The sequence below is a fragment of the Solanum lycopersicum genome, chromosome 8 (assembly GCF_036512215.1).
Source record: "Solanum lycopersicum chromosome 8, SLM_r2.1".
Taxonomy (NCBI): Eukaryota; Viridiplantae; Streptophyta; class Magnoliopsida; order Solanales; family Solanaceae; genus Solanum; species Solanum lycopersicum.
Window position 1 is genome coordinate 27042443 of NC_090807.1, and position 17460 is coordinate 27059902.

General features: G+C 33.1%; 1 protein-coding gene and 1 long non-coding RNA gene across 2 annotated transcripts; one reads left to right on the forward strand and one right to left on the reverse strand.

The window, feature by feature from the left end:
• Window positions 1-1203: 1203 nt before the first annotated feature.
• Window positions 1204-4566, reverse strand: LOC101264351 (uncharacterized). The gene is made up of 2 exons (XR_742697.4): window positions 4406-4566; window positions 1204-1484 (listed from the first exon to the last, which is right to left on the reverse strand). It is a non-coding gene; the product is annotated as an uncharacterized lncRNA (long non-coding RNA).
• A 1921-nt stretch (window positions 4567-6487) lies between these two features.
• Window positions 6488-15334, forward strand: LOC101264041 (protein MULTIPLE CHLOROPLAST DIVISION SITE 1). Its single transcript, XM_004244901.5, has 4 exons — window positions 6488-6959; window positions 7334-7500; window positions 7688-8075; window positions 14850-15334. Exons 1-4 carry the CDS (start codon window positions 6696-6698, stop codon window positions 15048-15050), a joined length of 1020 nt encoding a protein of 339 aa, XP_004244949.1. The 5' UTR covers window positions 6488-6695; the 3' UTR covers window positions 15051-15334.
• The last annotated feature ends 2126 nt before the right edge of the window (window positions 15335-17460 follow it).

Genomic DNA, 17460 nt, shown 5'->3' on the forward strand with positions numbered 1-17460 from the left:
GCTATTCTGCATGTAAACACGGAACCAAGGATTACGAATGACCCCAATCTAATCCTAAGTTGGCGTATATTACGCAAACTGGACATACCTATGAAAACATGAACTAATGAGGAAGTTAAATCATGAAATAACTAAAGGATGGGGAATACCCAATACTATTCTGAATATATATAAAATTCTAAGAATTTAGTGATACTGAACAATCACTCAAAAATTAACGTTGAATCTTATACTATGTCGGAAAAGCCTCCACTAATTAGAGTTGCTCGGACATGTCCCCAACTAATCCTAGCAAAACTAAAACTGAAAAAAAATACTAAATTTGAAAACACGTCTATGAGGACTCACCACTAGCTAAGGACCTATGTGACACATAATTGTGAGATCTATAGATTACTTCTAGAATTAAGCCTTACCTAATGCATTGATATAGGGTTTCCATCTCATGAGTTCCCTTAGGATGACCCGAACTATTGAATTGACGTGAGGGTCTTTATTTCACTTTCTATATCCACTCGGTGCTAAGTATAATTTTCCAAATCACTTGTTTAGTCTTGAACTGAATTTACATGTTTGAAAGAATATGTTACCCTTCGTTCAACCTAACTCTTAAAATAGCTCATAGATTTAATTTAGGTGAAAACGAACTTTCAACCTTAGAATCGTCATTAGTATGTGAGAATAACTTTCACACCAAGATCATGTGTTCTCATGAGAATGGACGTTCAATCAACCCAATAGGATCACCATGATCATGTATATTTCATGCATAATAATGTGTAAAGGTGTGTATGAGAACTATACTTTCAATTGACACCAGAGATACATCATAATCGTGTTTATGCATGGAGTGTGTGTAATTGTCCTTGTAATGACACAACAACAGCAATATCATCGTAGAAACTTCCCTCTCAAAGTGTTCATAAGCATGTATAACATCACAATAATGCATAATTCACTTATATTGCATTCAAGGATAATATACCGTGTAAATCAACACATCCAACACTGACTATGATAGACATGGATGTAATCATACTTCAAGTAATTCTTTTATTGTATGTATAAACTCATAAACTCATATTGTCACGTGAGTAGGATCCTTTTCTTAATTGTCACAATCATAAAATGGACGTGATGACACTCATCTTATCCCATAAAGATAAGTCAGCATAAAATTCAACTAATATAGTGAATGCTGAATTAAAACATCAATAAAAGTCTAATATTGTAAAATACTGCGGAAAACAAGGTCATAATTAAACCCTTAAAACCTGGTTGTCACGTGTAAAAGCCTCTAAAGTATTACAACTGAATCAAAAGAAAAATACAAGTCTCACATGACATTGTTTCTAGAGTAGAACAAGATCATAAATAGGAGTAAGAAGGTCTACCAAATGACAAGTAACTAATCTCACAAACCTCCATAAGAAGCCTCAGACAAGGAGAAGAGAAAATATCACAAAGGTGTTCATGCTAATAACCTGCAAAAAATTGTAGAAGTAAGGGATGAGTACCAAACCACACGGTAATCAACAAGTAAACCTCCAAAAACAAGTTAAGGGGATAAATACGGGTACTCCTTACACCTCAACCGAACCTCTACAACTACAACCTGCATAAAATCAGCCCAACCTAATAGTTCACCATTTACAAGCACATATCTCACAACAACATTCTAACAATCACATATACTCAACAACAAGCTCAATATTCATCAATTATAACCTCCACAAAAAGACACTCACAATATCAGCAATACATACGATCAAGTTCATCAAATAGAGATAACCAAATATCAAGTACTTTTCAACCACCAATAAAATACATTATCATCAAGACTGAAGGATGTCAGGGGATACAATGCAATATGACACCATGAAATGATATGCCTCAAAATACCAAGTACTCGCTTAACCTTGTATACATGATACTCCTCAGGAATACATTGAGAGTTCATGACCCATGAGGGACTCAAGAGGTCCATATATCGGCACGGATGATCTCCACGTGTCTGTGCGGACGATCTCAACACACTATCATAAAATAAAACAATTCCCAGCACAGACGATCTCCACGTGCCCAACTTATAATCATAGACAATTTCCTCGCATGGATGATCTCCACGTGCCCAAATTATAATCACACTCGATCTCAACATGGACGATCTCTACGGGTTAGACCTTTTACTTATACTCAATCTCATGTCAATGCATGTGCACAATATGATATCAAATAAAGAGGAGATGCAATATCTCAATAAATTAAATGTCGTTATGACATATAATCACCTCAATTATCACAATGCTATGGGTTTAGTAAAGAACACAATTACACAAAATAAATCTAGTCAATAATATATAATATAATGTCCATATGTTTTGGCATTCTCATATTGCAATTCACATTCTATAGTAATAAACTTTGCTTTTATAACACTAATACTCGTACTATTCTCAAACCATCACATACAAACACTTAATCATTTGCCTTTTATCACTCCTTTTCATCATTAGAATTAATCAAGGTAGAAAAATCAACCCTTCACCAAGTCCCGTTACTCCCAACACATACCATAAGAAAATACACAATTTCATACACTTAACAAGGGTTTAGAAATTTCACTTGCCTCAAATAGTCGAACAATCGCTCTAGGATTTAAGACTTGTCGTTTCGTTGAAATTCCAAATAAATGCAATCTACTCAAATATGTAATCACCATAAGATTCCAAAACTAACAACACTCGGTGCTATATGTCTAGCTAAGACCCAAAAACTCATTCAAATATATAATCAAGTTCCTAATCTTGAATTCTTGATGTCAATTGGCATGTCAACTCTTATATTTCTAAATTTCAAGTCTAGGGTTTAGTTACAATTTCTTCAATATAATAATATTCATATAATACAATATATTTAATATTTAATTATCTATCTCAATATATCAAAATTTAATTTATTGAAATTATAGAAAAAAATTGAAATAAAAGTCAAAGTTACAAATAATTAAGCGTGTCAATTCGCTGAACAACAACAATTACCCAAACTCAATTCACATTCCTTAAAATCTTCAATATCCTCACAAGCCATCCTTACGTAAGCAATAACCTCAAACCTTATCCATCATTAGCCGATAATGGCTTAAGTCTCATCTCCTCAAATTGTCTGAAGAACTTACTGCAAAATTCTAAATTTCATTCTCAATTTTGTCGAATTTTCCTTCCTAATTCATTCCACTTTACAGTTTCTCCCCTAAGTTAGAGAACATGGCACCAATATAAATATAATTTGTAAATTTATCACACAATTCAACAAAAATAATAATAATCTAATCTCTACCATATCATTATACTATAACTAATGTAGGCACATACAAAAATGGAAGGCCGGGGGAACTCTTACCTGCAACCCTTCGTGTCCTTTTGTTTAGTATCCGAGGACACTTTTTCTTTAAATAATTAAGTATAAAATTAATAAACCCTATTACTTATTTTAATATATAGGCCAAGTTGAATATGATATTAAGGAAATTATGGATTTGGCCCATTAATCACCAACTAATAAAAAATTTATTTAATAAATACTCGTCATGTAAATAGCTTTAGTTTTCGAATAGTTCAAAAATTTTCAAACACACTTTATTGACTGGTCAGAAATAACTCGAGACAACTATCGAGAGGGATAAAACAATAATTTTATAAAGATTCCCAAGAATGAATTTTCAGGATAATACAATAATAATACCATATACAATTAAAAATGCACAATAAGTTAACACCTCTACCTTTCAAGTGGATCACCATATAATCTAACTTTCGAGGTTAACTAACCACATACTTCATTCTTACTATATTATAGTCATCAAGTAAACTCAATCTCAATACTATTTATCCATGATTCATCATATAAGACCTAATCAAGTTAGTTCATGTCTACAAGAATCAATCTTAAGCAATTCATGTCTAGATATTCTAATCCAAGGCAATTCATCAATTTTAGGAGTTCACATCTAACCCTCAATTTGCTTCTTCCATGACTTAATCCTAAGTTATATCAATTTCACCCTAGAATCTTTGGTTAATCAAGAATATAAGTAGATTCATACTTAAATCAAGTAATTACATCCTTATCAACTCTCATTCAATCAATTGAATCAACAACATTCATAATGTAGAGAAGAGTCAAAGCTAAGATAGGGGAAAACTTATGGATTCTTTGGAATTCAAGTTAAAATCATCTAAAATTTGTAGTATCATCAATAACCAACATAATTCAACCTTTTATAATAACTTTGAAAGAAATCTATGAGGTTGAATTGAAACCCTAGCTTTTCAAGATTTCTAGAATTGAATTAAAGCTTTTGAGAGGGCTCCATGGTGATAACTACCATGGATGAAAACTTTACCTTAGGTTTAGAATCCAATCAAATTCGTATATAAAATATCCAATCTTCAAGCCTTAGTTGATCTCTTTCTTGGTTCTTCAATGGAGGTTCTAGAGAGAAGATTTTTGGAGGGGAAAGTAGTTGAGTTTTGATTTGGGGTCTTGGGATATAATGAATTAATTAGGTGTTTAATGATATAAATTAGTTTATATAGGTCTGTTAAATCAGTATAAAATGACCCTAAACTAAAATAATCAAATTAGGAAAACTTACTTGTTGGACAAGATTTGGACAGCAAGTGCAGTGGTGAAATACGACCATGACCCACGAACCATGGGTCCATTCACGCCCCCGTCCTGTGGGTCTGTGGTTTGCACCTGAGTCTTTCCATGGCATGTCTTAATAGGCCTTGACCTATGCCCATGATCTAAGGGGCGTGGTTTGGTCTACTGGTCGTGGATGGTCATCCGTAGGTCACACATTTTCTTTTCCAAATTTAGGGACTGTTTTGGGTTCCTCCTCAAGGACCCATTGGGTGGTCTTTGGGGGGTCGTACCCAAAAGTTAAACACTTAAAACCCTTGTTCTAAGTATGATAAAAAAAAATAAAAAAAAAATTAAAAAAAAATTTAAAAAAAAATTTAAAAAAAAAAAAAAAAAGTATGATAATCGTTTCTACGAGTTTTGAGCCTCATACTACACTCCTAACCTCTTACGAAAGACACTGGAACTCACTAATTCAACTCTAAACTCATACATGAAACTAGGTCTTATTAGTTTCGACCTACAACATTGTCAAGCTACCATGTTAACTACCTTATTACCCAATGTATCAGCTACTACATAATTAGTTTTATTCGGATGATAAAAAATGATCAATCATAATCCATACGTAACTTTAAACACCATTGTTGTCTCAAATTGAGATCCCTCTTGCTAAAATTATCCTAAAAGCAACAGTGATATGTGAAAATCTCACTTTCCCTTCTAAAACTCATGCATAAGCTAATCACGTGTCTTGGTGCATTCATTGTAAGTTAATAAAAACACATCGTAAATAGCATGAAGAATATTCACAAAACACAAGATATATGGGCAAATAATAGTAAATAGACATATAAATACGCCCAAGATTACTTAACCTAGTCAAGTCATCCACTTCAATAAAACAACTACGATCCTTGACCCTCATAACACATGCATGATTCAAACTTTAGCTCTAATCAAGTATAGTTTCTCTTTTTCAAGCAGTCGAGCCTTAATCTATTCCATCATAAATGACTATACCTCAACACAACCAAGAACTCTGCCCTGAAGTATATATACCTCAACACAATCAAGAAATTTGTCTAGCTCTGAACTATATAGTCTCATAAAGCTATTACGCAAGTACTAAACATCTATATACAAATATCCCTCCTCGACCTGCAACATTGTCAAGCTACCACGTTAACTACCTTATGACCCTATACATTAGCTACTACATTAGTTTTATTAGAATGATAAAAAATGATCAATCATAATCCTTAATAACCCCAAACACTGTTGTCTCAAATTAAGACCCCTCTTGCTAAAAATTATCCTAGAAGTAACAATGATATGTGAAAATCTGACAATCTATACCATAGAGGTAATGCTTTCAAATCTTCGAAGAAAATCATATTGTTGCACACCTAGATCATGGGTAGAATAGTTTTTATCTCGTGAACCTTCAGCTCTCTCGAAGTAAGAACTATCACTTTTTTTTTCTTGCGTTTATGATGTTTGATCCTCAACCTTTCTCTTTGGCTTTTGTTGAATTCTGATATCTTTTTTTAAATTTTGAGGGAATTCTATTTATAGTTGTAGCATGAACAAATTGTGATAGGAACAAAATCTTTTCGACCAAATCATCTTGGAGTTGACACAATAACATTTGATTAGTTATCATAACAAATTACATGTACATATAACACATTTTCCTTGGCCTCAAAAAATTGACATACACATGAAACCAATTTAGGTATTAATATAAAATGACATTTTGTACTTGATAAAATGACATTTTGTACTTATCATTTGTAGTCCAATTAAATGAGCTAGTCGAATGTATTTATACCTTTTAAACGAAATCATATTTAATGAACTTAATTGAACAATTAATTATATTTTCCACTTATTAATTTGATTTTTTTGTGGATCAAAGTTTAATGGCTAGTTAAATTTGGGATAGAGGGATTTATGTAATTTATCATCAGGTAAAGATGAAGCAATTGTAGGTGTGGATATGAGGGAAACCCTAGTTTTGAGAAGTATTTGAGATAGAAGAAAAAATGGGAGCTTCTATGTGGAGTCTACAACTTCATACAGTCTCAGTTCCGGTACCACTTGAGGCATTCTGGAGGTATAATAGTACTAGGAAGAGGACCTTCAAGAAGCTTAACATAGTTGCTAATGGTGATGCCAAGAATTCGAAGAATCTTCCGCACCAAATTATGGTTGTCAAGTCCAACAAGCCCAATTTACCTGTTCTACTTCAAGACGCTGTTACCAAATTACAAGAGAGCGTCAAATCTATACCTCCCCCTTCCCTCCTGGTAAATGGCTCAACATGACTATATTCATATCACTTTTTTTGTTCTTCCTGCTATCTTATGGTACGTGATATGATGTTTTTTTTTTTCCTACTCTTTCTTGACATACCAACTATTTCTTTCTTCATGGTGCAATTTTTTCATGTTCCATCTGGGCTCTCAATAATTCCGATTTGATGTTCAGATCCAGTGCAATGTATTTATTGATTAAATTCACCATTAAAAGCAGCTTAGACATTGTATTCACTTTTATTTAGAGACCTATGGTTTCAAAGATGGAGTCCAAGTTCGGCAGAGGACCCATTGGTCAAAGGGAAGGGAAGGTCCTGCTTTCTTCATTTTGGCCTTTTCTTTTAATACATGTGTTTTAATTGCAGGTAAAGAAACATTCTGGTGTTAGTTTACCAATTGCACTGTCTACCATGGTCACCTTGTTGGTTATTATACTGAGGAATTATGTTGCAAAAAGGTCAAAACCCAACCGCCCTGGGTCTGTAGCTGATCTTGTTAGGCGTGGGCAATTAAGATCGGATAGAAGAGGCATGTATGGATCATTAACCTTTTGAATTGCTTGTTTATGATGTATTTCTTCTGCTGTTACTTTTCAGGATGTAGATTCTAATCATATGATCATATGCTGCTGAGATGATATTTTTTTGAAATTCAGTGCTTGCATAGTTTTTAAATGCTGCAATGTGTGCTTTTCCTTATTGATTTGTCTTGAAATTCAGATCAAATCCTCTTAAATATAACGACCCATTCAATAATCCATTAGTGAAAGTCAGCAAGAGCAATTCAACTGTAGAGATGTGTGGGCAAGTGTACCGTTTGGCACCAGTAACTCTTACCAAGGAGCAACAAGCGGTCCATCAGAAGCGGAGATCACGTGCATATCAGTGGAAGAGACCAACATTGTTTCTTAGAGAAGGTGATTCAGTGCCTCCTGATGTGGATCCTGACACTATCAGGTGGATTCCTGCAAATCATCCTTTTGCAACTACTGCAAGTGAAATTGACGAGGATCTGGCACAAACTAATGTTTATCAGAAGCACGGTGTTCCATTCCGTATTCAGGCAGAACATGAAGCCCTGCAGAGAAAGCTTGAGGCACTCCAAAGTGTAAGCAATCATAACCCCTAATATTAGCTTATAGACGTGGTAAAGAAAAGCAAATGCACGACATATTCTCACAGTTGTTAAAATCTTACATCTACAGGCCGGTTACCACCAATATCACCTTAGACTTCCTGGTTTTATAATTGTGTTCAATACATTTTTATAACAGCATATGCCATTACACTGTTGCATTATCATTTGTCAGATTGTAATATCAATTACATTCATGCAAATGTAATCTGATTTGTAGCTTAACTGCAAGATTCTCCAGGTTTCTTGCGTTAAAATTCTAGGGGAAGTTAAAATAATGCAGACTTTGTTTTCCTTTTATTTTAAGCGATAAACTGATTTATGTATTGTGAAAAATAATGGACATCTAGATGCTATATTCTAAGCTTGCAGGAAGAAAGGAAAAGAATTCACAGGACAGAATTCCCATCTCAATTAAATGGAAAGAGATGTTAGTTGCAGAGTTGCCTGCACATTTGGTGAAATTTCCCTAGACATCGTTGTTATACATAGTTGTAGAAGCAACGGAACACCCCACCTTTGCGTCAGCCGTCATGTAATTTTTTCTATTTCAACATGGTCGTTCATAGTGCTTTGAGGGGTACTGGTTTTCCGTAAGTGTGAATTTCGTATAGGTTAATATACTTGTGCATAAATAGAGAGCACAAAAGAATTTGAAACCAGTAGCAGTAAAAAAATGTTAAGAAAATGACTGTCTAGGAACACTAATTGAATTGTGTGAGTCCTAACTAGTTTCTATGAATGTCGTTGCACGTCAATAATATCGTGTAATAGTCGTGTCAATTATTTATACACGGGCACAACAATGGATATTATCTGAACCTGCAAAAACTAATCAATTTAGTTAAGTTGGATAATATTTTAATGGACTCGTGGTTTAAAAAATGGCAATGTGATCATACAGTACCTTTTTTTGGGGGGGTCATGAAGATTATATTAACTTCAAACAAGATTTACAAGGGAGGCAGTAGCTACCATATTGGAGTGCATATTGTTTGTAGCAGTAACTATGTTATTATTAGCATTACAAACATTCCTATCACTAGTAGTATTTGTTGTAGCTGGTGATGAGTAGTTACAAAAAGAGTTATGCTGGAGCGTGAGCACATCTCACGAGACATCTCGTGGTGGTGACACCTACCTGATCTGCTTCTAGGAGATCCTTAACAAAAGCAGGAGGTTGCTAAACAAGGTTGGTGCTGCTTCCACTGAATGAGTTTCACAAGACTTCTTCTGTACGTTTAATGAGGAGTGAGAACATATGTTGGCAATAGCTATTGAGTATTAATCAAGTAACAAATAGTTAGAATTCTAACCAATAGCAACAAAGAGTTGGAAGATCTGATGATCATGTGATATGTTCAAAGTTACCAATATAACCTGTTTCAAAGGAGTGATTCAAAAATTAAATTATTTACAATTTCTGCTTGATGATATATGCCTTGTTACCAAATAGGAAAATAGTTCCAAATATGTACTCCATATTTACTTCGAACATATAATTTTGAAGATAAATAATATGGCAAGACAACTATAGTTGAAGCACTATTACTGGGTACTAATTTGATATCTACTGAAGTTGCTTTAATGCTTGTACTAAAATTGAGATTTTGTAAGCAAATCATTTTCTTTTTTTAAAAAAGGACAAGATCATCACTTAATTAAAGTCAATTACACATTAGGTGCAGTTGTCATTGTAGCGGATTCCCGTAATGCATACTACACATTAGGTGAGGTGACATGGTGTATGATTTTGCGGATACATTTTTTGATCGAAGAGACTCAGGGTGGAGTTAACAATAGGTTGGATGTGTGGAGACCGACTCTGGAGTCTAAAGGGTAGGGTTCCGGTTGAGGAGGACCAAAACAAAGTATATAGAGTGTAAATTTAGTGATGTGACACATGAAGAAGGTCTGGAAGTGAGACTTGATGCACAATTTGTTCTCAAGAGGGAAAGTAAGTATTTGGGATCTTTGATATGTGGAAATGGGAGATCAACAATGATGTCACACATATGAGTGCGACATTCACATGGATAACGTGGAGGCTTTCATCCGACATCTTGTGTGACAAGAAGGTACCACCAAAATTTAAAGGTATGTTCTACGGTGGTGGTTAGACTGACTTTGTTGTATGGGATAAACTGCTGGCCAGGTTCAGAAGATGCAAATGGTGCAAGTGAGGATGTATACTAGGAGGGATAGAGTTAGGAATGAGGATATTTGGGACAAAGTAGGTGTGGCCTTCTTGGTAGACAAGATGATGGAAATGAGACTAAGATAGTTTGAGCATGTGAAAAGGAGATGTGTGAATGCCCCAATGAGGATGTGTGAGAGGTATGCCATAGTGGGGTCGATAAGAGGCAGAGGTAGGTCGAAGAAGCATCGAGGAGAGGTGATTAGACATGATATGAAACATCTTCAGCTTATCGAGGACATAATCTTAGATATGAGGGTATGCAGGTCGAAAATAAGGGTAGAAGGTTAATAAACAGTCGGGAGTTGTCTTATTACTAAGCAGTTCATGTATTTGGCTTGATGCTAGTATAAAGCACTGTGCAGTCGTAGTATTAGCCTATTCATGTAGTCTTTGACCTTTTGTATCTGATATCACCTATTCATGTGTTTAGGTGATCACACCTTGTTATTGTTGTTTTTGTTACATTTCCTTGCTTATATCATATATGTTCCGCATTGCAATTAGTTGTCATATTTATTTGTACTGCTATTTTTCTTTTAGTTGCTGCTTTGATTTGCTTGAGTCGGGGGTTTCTCAAATAACCTCTCTACCTTGGAGAGGTAGTGGTAAGGCCTGCCTGCATACATAGTACCCTCCTCGGACCCTACTTTGTGATATTTCACTGGGTATGTTGTATCCCATCCAACTTATGATTATTTTGTCCCACTTGCTGGATAAATTTATACCATCAACCAAATGCAGGATAAATTTTATCCCACACTTAATCCTCTAATATTTCTTATCCCATTTAATTTGGGAATATTTTGTCCCATCTCCCAGGTGGGATAAATTAGTGCAGGACCATTATCCCAGGATAATTTAGTTCGCGTACCAAATGACCCCTTACAATGAATTTTCCGTCGTTCTGTCAATACTATGTATTCTGATCCTCGGCTTGTTCATTGGGAGTCACCGTCTCTGAATCTTTTAAAAGATCAGCAAGTCTGGGAGATTCCCAAACAAAGATAGTAAAGTTGTAGTTCACCTTAGGATACTGATCTTTTACATTGGTAATCTCCCTCCCCTTCGTTCATTTTTTGTTTGGGACTAAGGCGTAGTTGAAATACTTTTTCCTTCTTGGTTTGGGTATAGTTAATTAGAACTTTTTACAAATTAGCATCAACAAGATACTCTATTTACATCATAAAAATACAAACAGCGTTGCTTCTGGAATTCTCTTTTTGTCGTCAGTTGGTTCAGCCCTTTTCTTTGGATAAGGTTAATACTCCTTAGGCTTAAAAACATGTTCCAAATTTCTCTTGCTTCTTTTCAATGGAGGAACTAGTGGGTTGTGTCTTCCATATCCTTACAGCACCTACAACATATGTTGCATATGTAGAACCTTTTCTTGACAATTCATGTTGTGTCAAGTGTGCATCATGTAGGGCTGTACATTAAGAGCTTTGTCGGTGCCTTTTCTTTTTCCAAACTGATGGGCAAGGTTATTTGCATTCTATTTCTTGTTGGCTTCTTCTCCTGAACTGGTTATATTCTCTCTTCACTAAAATTGTCCCTGAGCTATTTCCTCCTGGGATAATTCATGCTTCTCACCTTCCCGTTTTACTTTTTCCAACATCCATAAAAGTGGTTAGATTGTCAATTCACAGTTCTGCCATTGTTCCGAATTTCAGATTCTGATACCCATTATTCCTGCATACTGCAATAGTTTCAACTTCTTGTTAGGAAATCGGTCTCTCAGAGGTCCATGTCCCAACCATGCATCCTCCCAAAATCTTACCTTCTTCCCATCTCTCAATTCAAGACTCATATTTAACCTGAGTTTATTAACATCACCCAATGAAAGACCACAAATGCCAGCGGAGAAAATGATCAAAATGGTCCTTAATGTATGGGTAATGCTTTATCTTGATCCTTAATATATTTCACTTTATTGATATTGTCCTAAATGTATAACAAAAATGTTCAATTTGGTCCTCAATATATTTCACCGGATTGAAGTGATAACAAAAGGTGTTCTTTTTTGTTTTTACCCTAAACCTAACAAATTTATTAATATTAAAAAGAAAAGTCTTAAATTTACCTGCTGATCCCATATGGTTAACAATGTCCACCATTGTTGTCTTCTTTGTTAGCTCTAAAATGCGCATGTACACATTGAAAAGATCAGACTTGAATTTTTTTTTGTTTGGATCCCTTTTGTAACTTTTAGAGAAAACAGAAATGAATACTAGGCAAGTAGAATAATATTTTAGAAAAGAGAAAATAGTAAAGTTTTGTTAGAGAACGTAGGAGAAATGGTGTTAGATTTTATTGAGTACGTTTATGAAGCTAACAAAGAAGACATCAATAGTGAATTTTGTTAGCCACTTACGTCCACATATAAATTTTAACTTCTTTTATAAAAATATGTTGTCATATATTACTCAGCATGAACAAAAAAAGTTGAAAGTTGAATTACGATTTTACCTCTTCTATAGATTAAATTGTTATTAAATATTTAAATATTTGATGTATAAATTTAATTAAACTGTTAATGACTTTTAGACTTCCTAAGATTAATTCCTAATTAAATATCTAATTTGTTAATATTTATCATCTATAATCTATATGTATATAATAATAATTATATATATATATATATATTTTAAAAAGTCTACCTAAATTGCTATACTTTTCCTCTTCTCTTAACTTTTTCCTTAATAATATAATTTATATGGATAAAGTATTATCCTTTATGATATATAACGAAATTTAATAATTTAAAGGGTGCGAATCTGCAAAATGGAGACACACATTAATAATGTCCTCTTATTGTTAAAGAATGACTTAACTTCACAAATTTAAATTCATTGATGCTTAATTTCGTGATAAGAACTTTAGTTGCTCTTTCTACATGGTTTGCTAACTTTAATTTCCTTTTTCATACTCTTCATTTATTTTTTATTATTTTCTAATTACTTATCCACCTTTTATACTCTTAATATTCATAACTCTCATCTTTTCATATTTATAACCTCCAAATATTTAAATTAAAACTTTAAGATATCTTTTGATATTCCTTCTATTCTAAATGGAACCCCTACCAAGATTATTAGGCTATTATTTTTATTTTATAGCTAAAGTAGATGAAGAAGACTGTTGAATTTTGATAGGATATGAAAGGAGTCGATAAGAACTCACAGAGTTATGAACTAATTTTTTACTAATTTTTTCATCTATACCATACATCAATCTTATAAGAATAATGTCTATATTGTATTTTTTCTTAAATCTGTTTTTTTTTGTCTTTTTTTCTCTATTGAACTTCTTAATTTAGTTTTCTATGAATGTTTTATTGCCGTAAGTCTTTATTTTTATTTTGTAATTGTTACATTTTATTATTCATTACAGTTTACATATATATTTCCATGAAATTTTAGTCATTCTAGCGTATCTATAAAAATTCACATGAAAAGACGAAAATGAACACATTTTTTATACATTAAGGACCATTTGTGAAAGATATTAAGAGTCAGAATGAACATTTTTGTTATACATTAGGGACCATTTCAATCAAATAAAATATAAGGAAAAAGGATAAATATACCCCCAAACTATAAAAAATTGTATGCATATACCCTTCGTTTACTATTGAGACACCAAAGTCCTTGCCGTCCAAAAAGTGGAGCACTTGTATCCTTCACACTAACGAACGAACACGTGGCACCATCTCAATAATTTGCTCGAATTTTTTTTTACTGAAAAACTAAAAACCCACCCAATTTTACCCTAACCCATTTAAGACCCGAATTAACAAACCCTAACCACACATATTCTCAAAGAAACTTTGCAATTCGCAAAATATTAATCATTCACTCGACTTTGGTTCATCGAGTTGACTCGTTGCCATGTCCGACCACCGGTGAATTCAGAAGGACGATCCTGCTTAATTACAACTCCAATGAACTCCGAATCTCCTTCGAGTTTCTCTCCAATTGGCTCTCCTTTCTCTACCGTAACCTCTGTTGCCTCCTGCATCCAGATCATCTACGATTGAATTGTGTAGTTCATATACTGATTTATACTCACAATTTGGATAAAGTTTCCAGCTTTTTTGTGCTTTACTCTTTTTGTTGGATGGGATAGCATGTTACTTCAGATTAGTTTATTTGTTTGATTTTTTATTGAAATTTTGAAAAAATTATGTTTTTGGTGTCTCAATAGTATAACGAAGGGTATATGCGTACCATTTTTGATAGTTCGGGGTATATTTGTCCCTATTCCCTAAATTATAGTAAGAACCAAGATAAAGCATTACCCGCACATTAATGGCCATTTTGATCATTTTCTCGTGGCCAACGAGTATAATCTGTCCACAATTTTGATGTAATATCCATATTATCGATCAATTGTTTAGCATGTGTATTAATTTCTCCTTGTATAACATTAGAATGTGCATATGCACAAATCATGCTGGATGTCAATGACAGTTCAATCAATTTGGAGTTTTACTTTCTTTCCAATTATTAGTAAATGACATGAAATCCCGTGATGTGTCATCAATACAGGAGCAAAAACTTGGTAAACTAGTGATAGATCCTGGGGCTGCAAAAGATTTTGAGAGGCCATTCAAAACACGACTAAAGACAGAGGAGCAGCTCGATCAAGGCCCCTATAACCGGCAAATGGGCTCCAATAGTTCAGAATCAGAGGGTGCTCGTGATTCATTTGTGAACCAGCATAGTTCTGAAGAAATGGATAAACCCTAGGTTTGTTTCAATACTGTTTTGTAAATTCTGTTAGAAATAGCGTAATGGCCTAGTTTGAATGAAGACTTGATACTCAAGTTTTCAGTCCTGACGTTGCTGTGTTCCAACAGTAGCAGAAATGAGACTGTAAATTTAAGTTTATTGGAGCCCAGCCAACTGTCATGTCCCGCGCATGAGATATCAGTGAGACTCTTAGTCCGTGACACAAGTGTCTGTCTACCTATTATTTCATTCTGGTAGCAGTGGACTTAACTTTTATAACATTTGCCTATTCTTTCCCTCAACTCAGGTTTTAAACCAACGGTGAAGATCATTCCAGAACCTCCGCTTAGGTCTGTTTTATTTAAAGGAAAATGGAAAATAGTTTGATATACTTCTTAACTTTACAATTTAAAGTGATATATCTTTCGTGATTATATTGACTCATATAATGAACTTTGATATACCCTTTTGGTCCAATGGATTTGAAGAAATTAATTTTAAATTATTTTTTTGATTTTTCAATTTTTAAAAAAATCCGTATTACATTTGATTTTTCTCTCATGTGATTTGTTTTACTTTTTTGATTCAATATCTAATTTTGAGTATTATTTTGATGGTTAAATTTATTTTTCACATTTTGTTTGTAAAATTTATCATCCCTATATTTAATAAAAGAATAAATTACAATATAGCTGTAAAAAATTAGTTTTAGTTATTGTTTCCAACTTTTTTTCGCCTATACTATTCATTTGTTTTTCTTCGTATAATAAAATTTCTATAAATTAATATAGGTGTGATTATGATTTTTGTTATGTTATGGAGATATTAGTTAATATTTATTAATTTGAGGAATGTTTTGAGATTTAATGAAGGTTAATTTTAATTATATCAAAATTATTGTATCTTACTAATTTATGTATCATATTTATAGATTTTGAATAAAAAGATATTATACTTTAAGTACGAGTACACCAAAAACATTGTATGTATCATATCTGTTGAATTCTCACTATTGTGCAAACAAAATAGCATGGGTGACAAGTGCGTTTTTTTTATGAATATATTTGTTAATTTGACCACAAAATACATGGTAGACGAGTTTTGCTTATGGTAGATAATTGTCCAGCCCATGATAGAAATATTGAAGGGCTGCAAAATGTTGAATTGTTTTTCTTGCCGCCCTACATGACATTTATAAGAGCTTTTAAGATGTATTATTGTAATAGGTTTTATCGTAGGATATTAGAAGCCTATAAAGTGGGACAAACTAATCCAACAAAGACTAATTTTTTGATGCTTTCAATTTTGCAATTCTTACTTGGACAATAAATGTCAGCAAGAGATAATAACAAATTGTTATTGATGTTGTGAAATTCGTTTGGGGGATGCAATCTCAAAGAACTTGAATGAACTCACTTGTGAAAACGTTATTCTTGAACTTGAGGTCATGATTAATGATATCAATTATCACAATAAAATGGATGTCAATAGCCTATTGAATTATCTGGGTGAAAGTGGTACATGTTCAAAGGTCCAGAGCTTATAAGAAATTGTGGATACCATTATCAAAAAAAAATGTTGATGATGAAGTTGAAGATAATACTAAACCTTTTGCACGAGTTATGCATAAGGAAGCACTTATCACATCAAGAACTCTTTATAATTTTATGGTACATTTTAAAAAGACAACATCGGAGCTTTTGGATGCAATAAGAAAAGTTATAGATGAGCTTCAACTAAAATTAAAATTTTAAGAAAAAATAGAATACAATAGAATCATATTCCACTAAATTGTCATAGATATATTTGTACTTTCAAACAATTATTAATTTGTAATAATAATGAGTCATATATTTACATAGGGGTCTTCTGAAAATTTATTATCTTATTATCTTATTGAAATTTGTGATTTTTTTCATTGGTCCAAGTTAGGATCGGAGAAAAATATTACTTTAGAGAGATTATTAATTTACCGAATATTGATTTATAGAGATTTTACTGTATTTTTACTAGAGAATGAAAGAAACAAAATGAGATAAAGAATAGAAAACTCGATTAACGATAAACAAATATATCTATAAAGGAGATATTTAACTAAAATTCAAATTAGTTATTGAATCAAAAAAGTCAAAATAAAAATGATTAAATATACTCGTTTGTTGGAGGATCATATCTAAGGTATGATCTGTGCTCAACACAGGTGACAGGCCCAACAATTATATTTTGCAGTGTTTCCAATAATCGCTTTTTCTTAGTTTCTCTAATTTTCTGTTATTATCTCCATTATACAACCTTCAGACAACTTATAAGCTTCATATCGGAAAGAAAATTGTGGGTGTATATAAGCTTCTGTTTATCAGAGAATTAATTCCACTGTTATATAGCTTACTACTTACTAAAGCAACAATAAATGGAAAAGAACCGACGA

Bases quoted from the DNA above. Each gene is read 5' to 3' on its own strand.
- LOC101264041 (XM_004244901.5), top strand. From the start codon at position 6,696: ATGGGAGCTTCTATGTGGAGTCTACAACTTCATACAGTCTCAGTTCCG. The intron at 6,960-7,333 runs GTAAATGGCTCA...TTTTAATTGCAG, and splicing joins TACCTCCCCCTTCCCTCCTG to GTAAAGAAACATTCTGGTGT. The intron at 7,501-7,687 runs GTATGGATCATT...CTTGAAATTCAG, and splicing joins AGATCGGATAGAAGAGGCAT to ATCAAATCCTCTTAAATATA.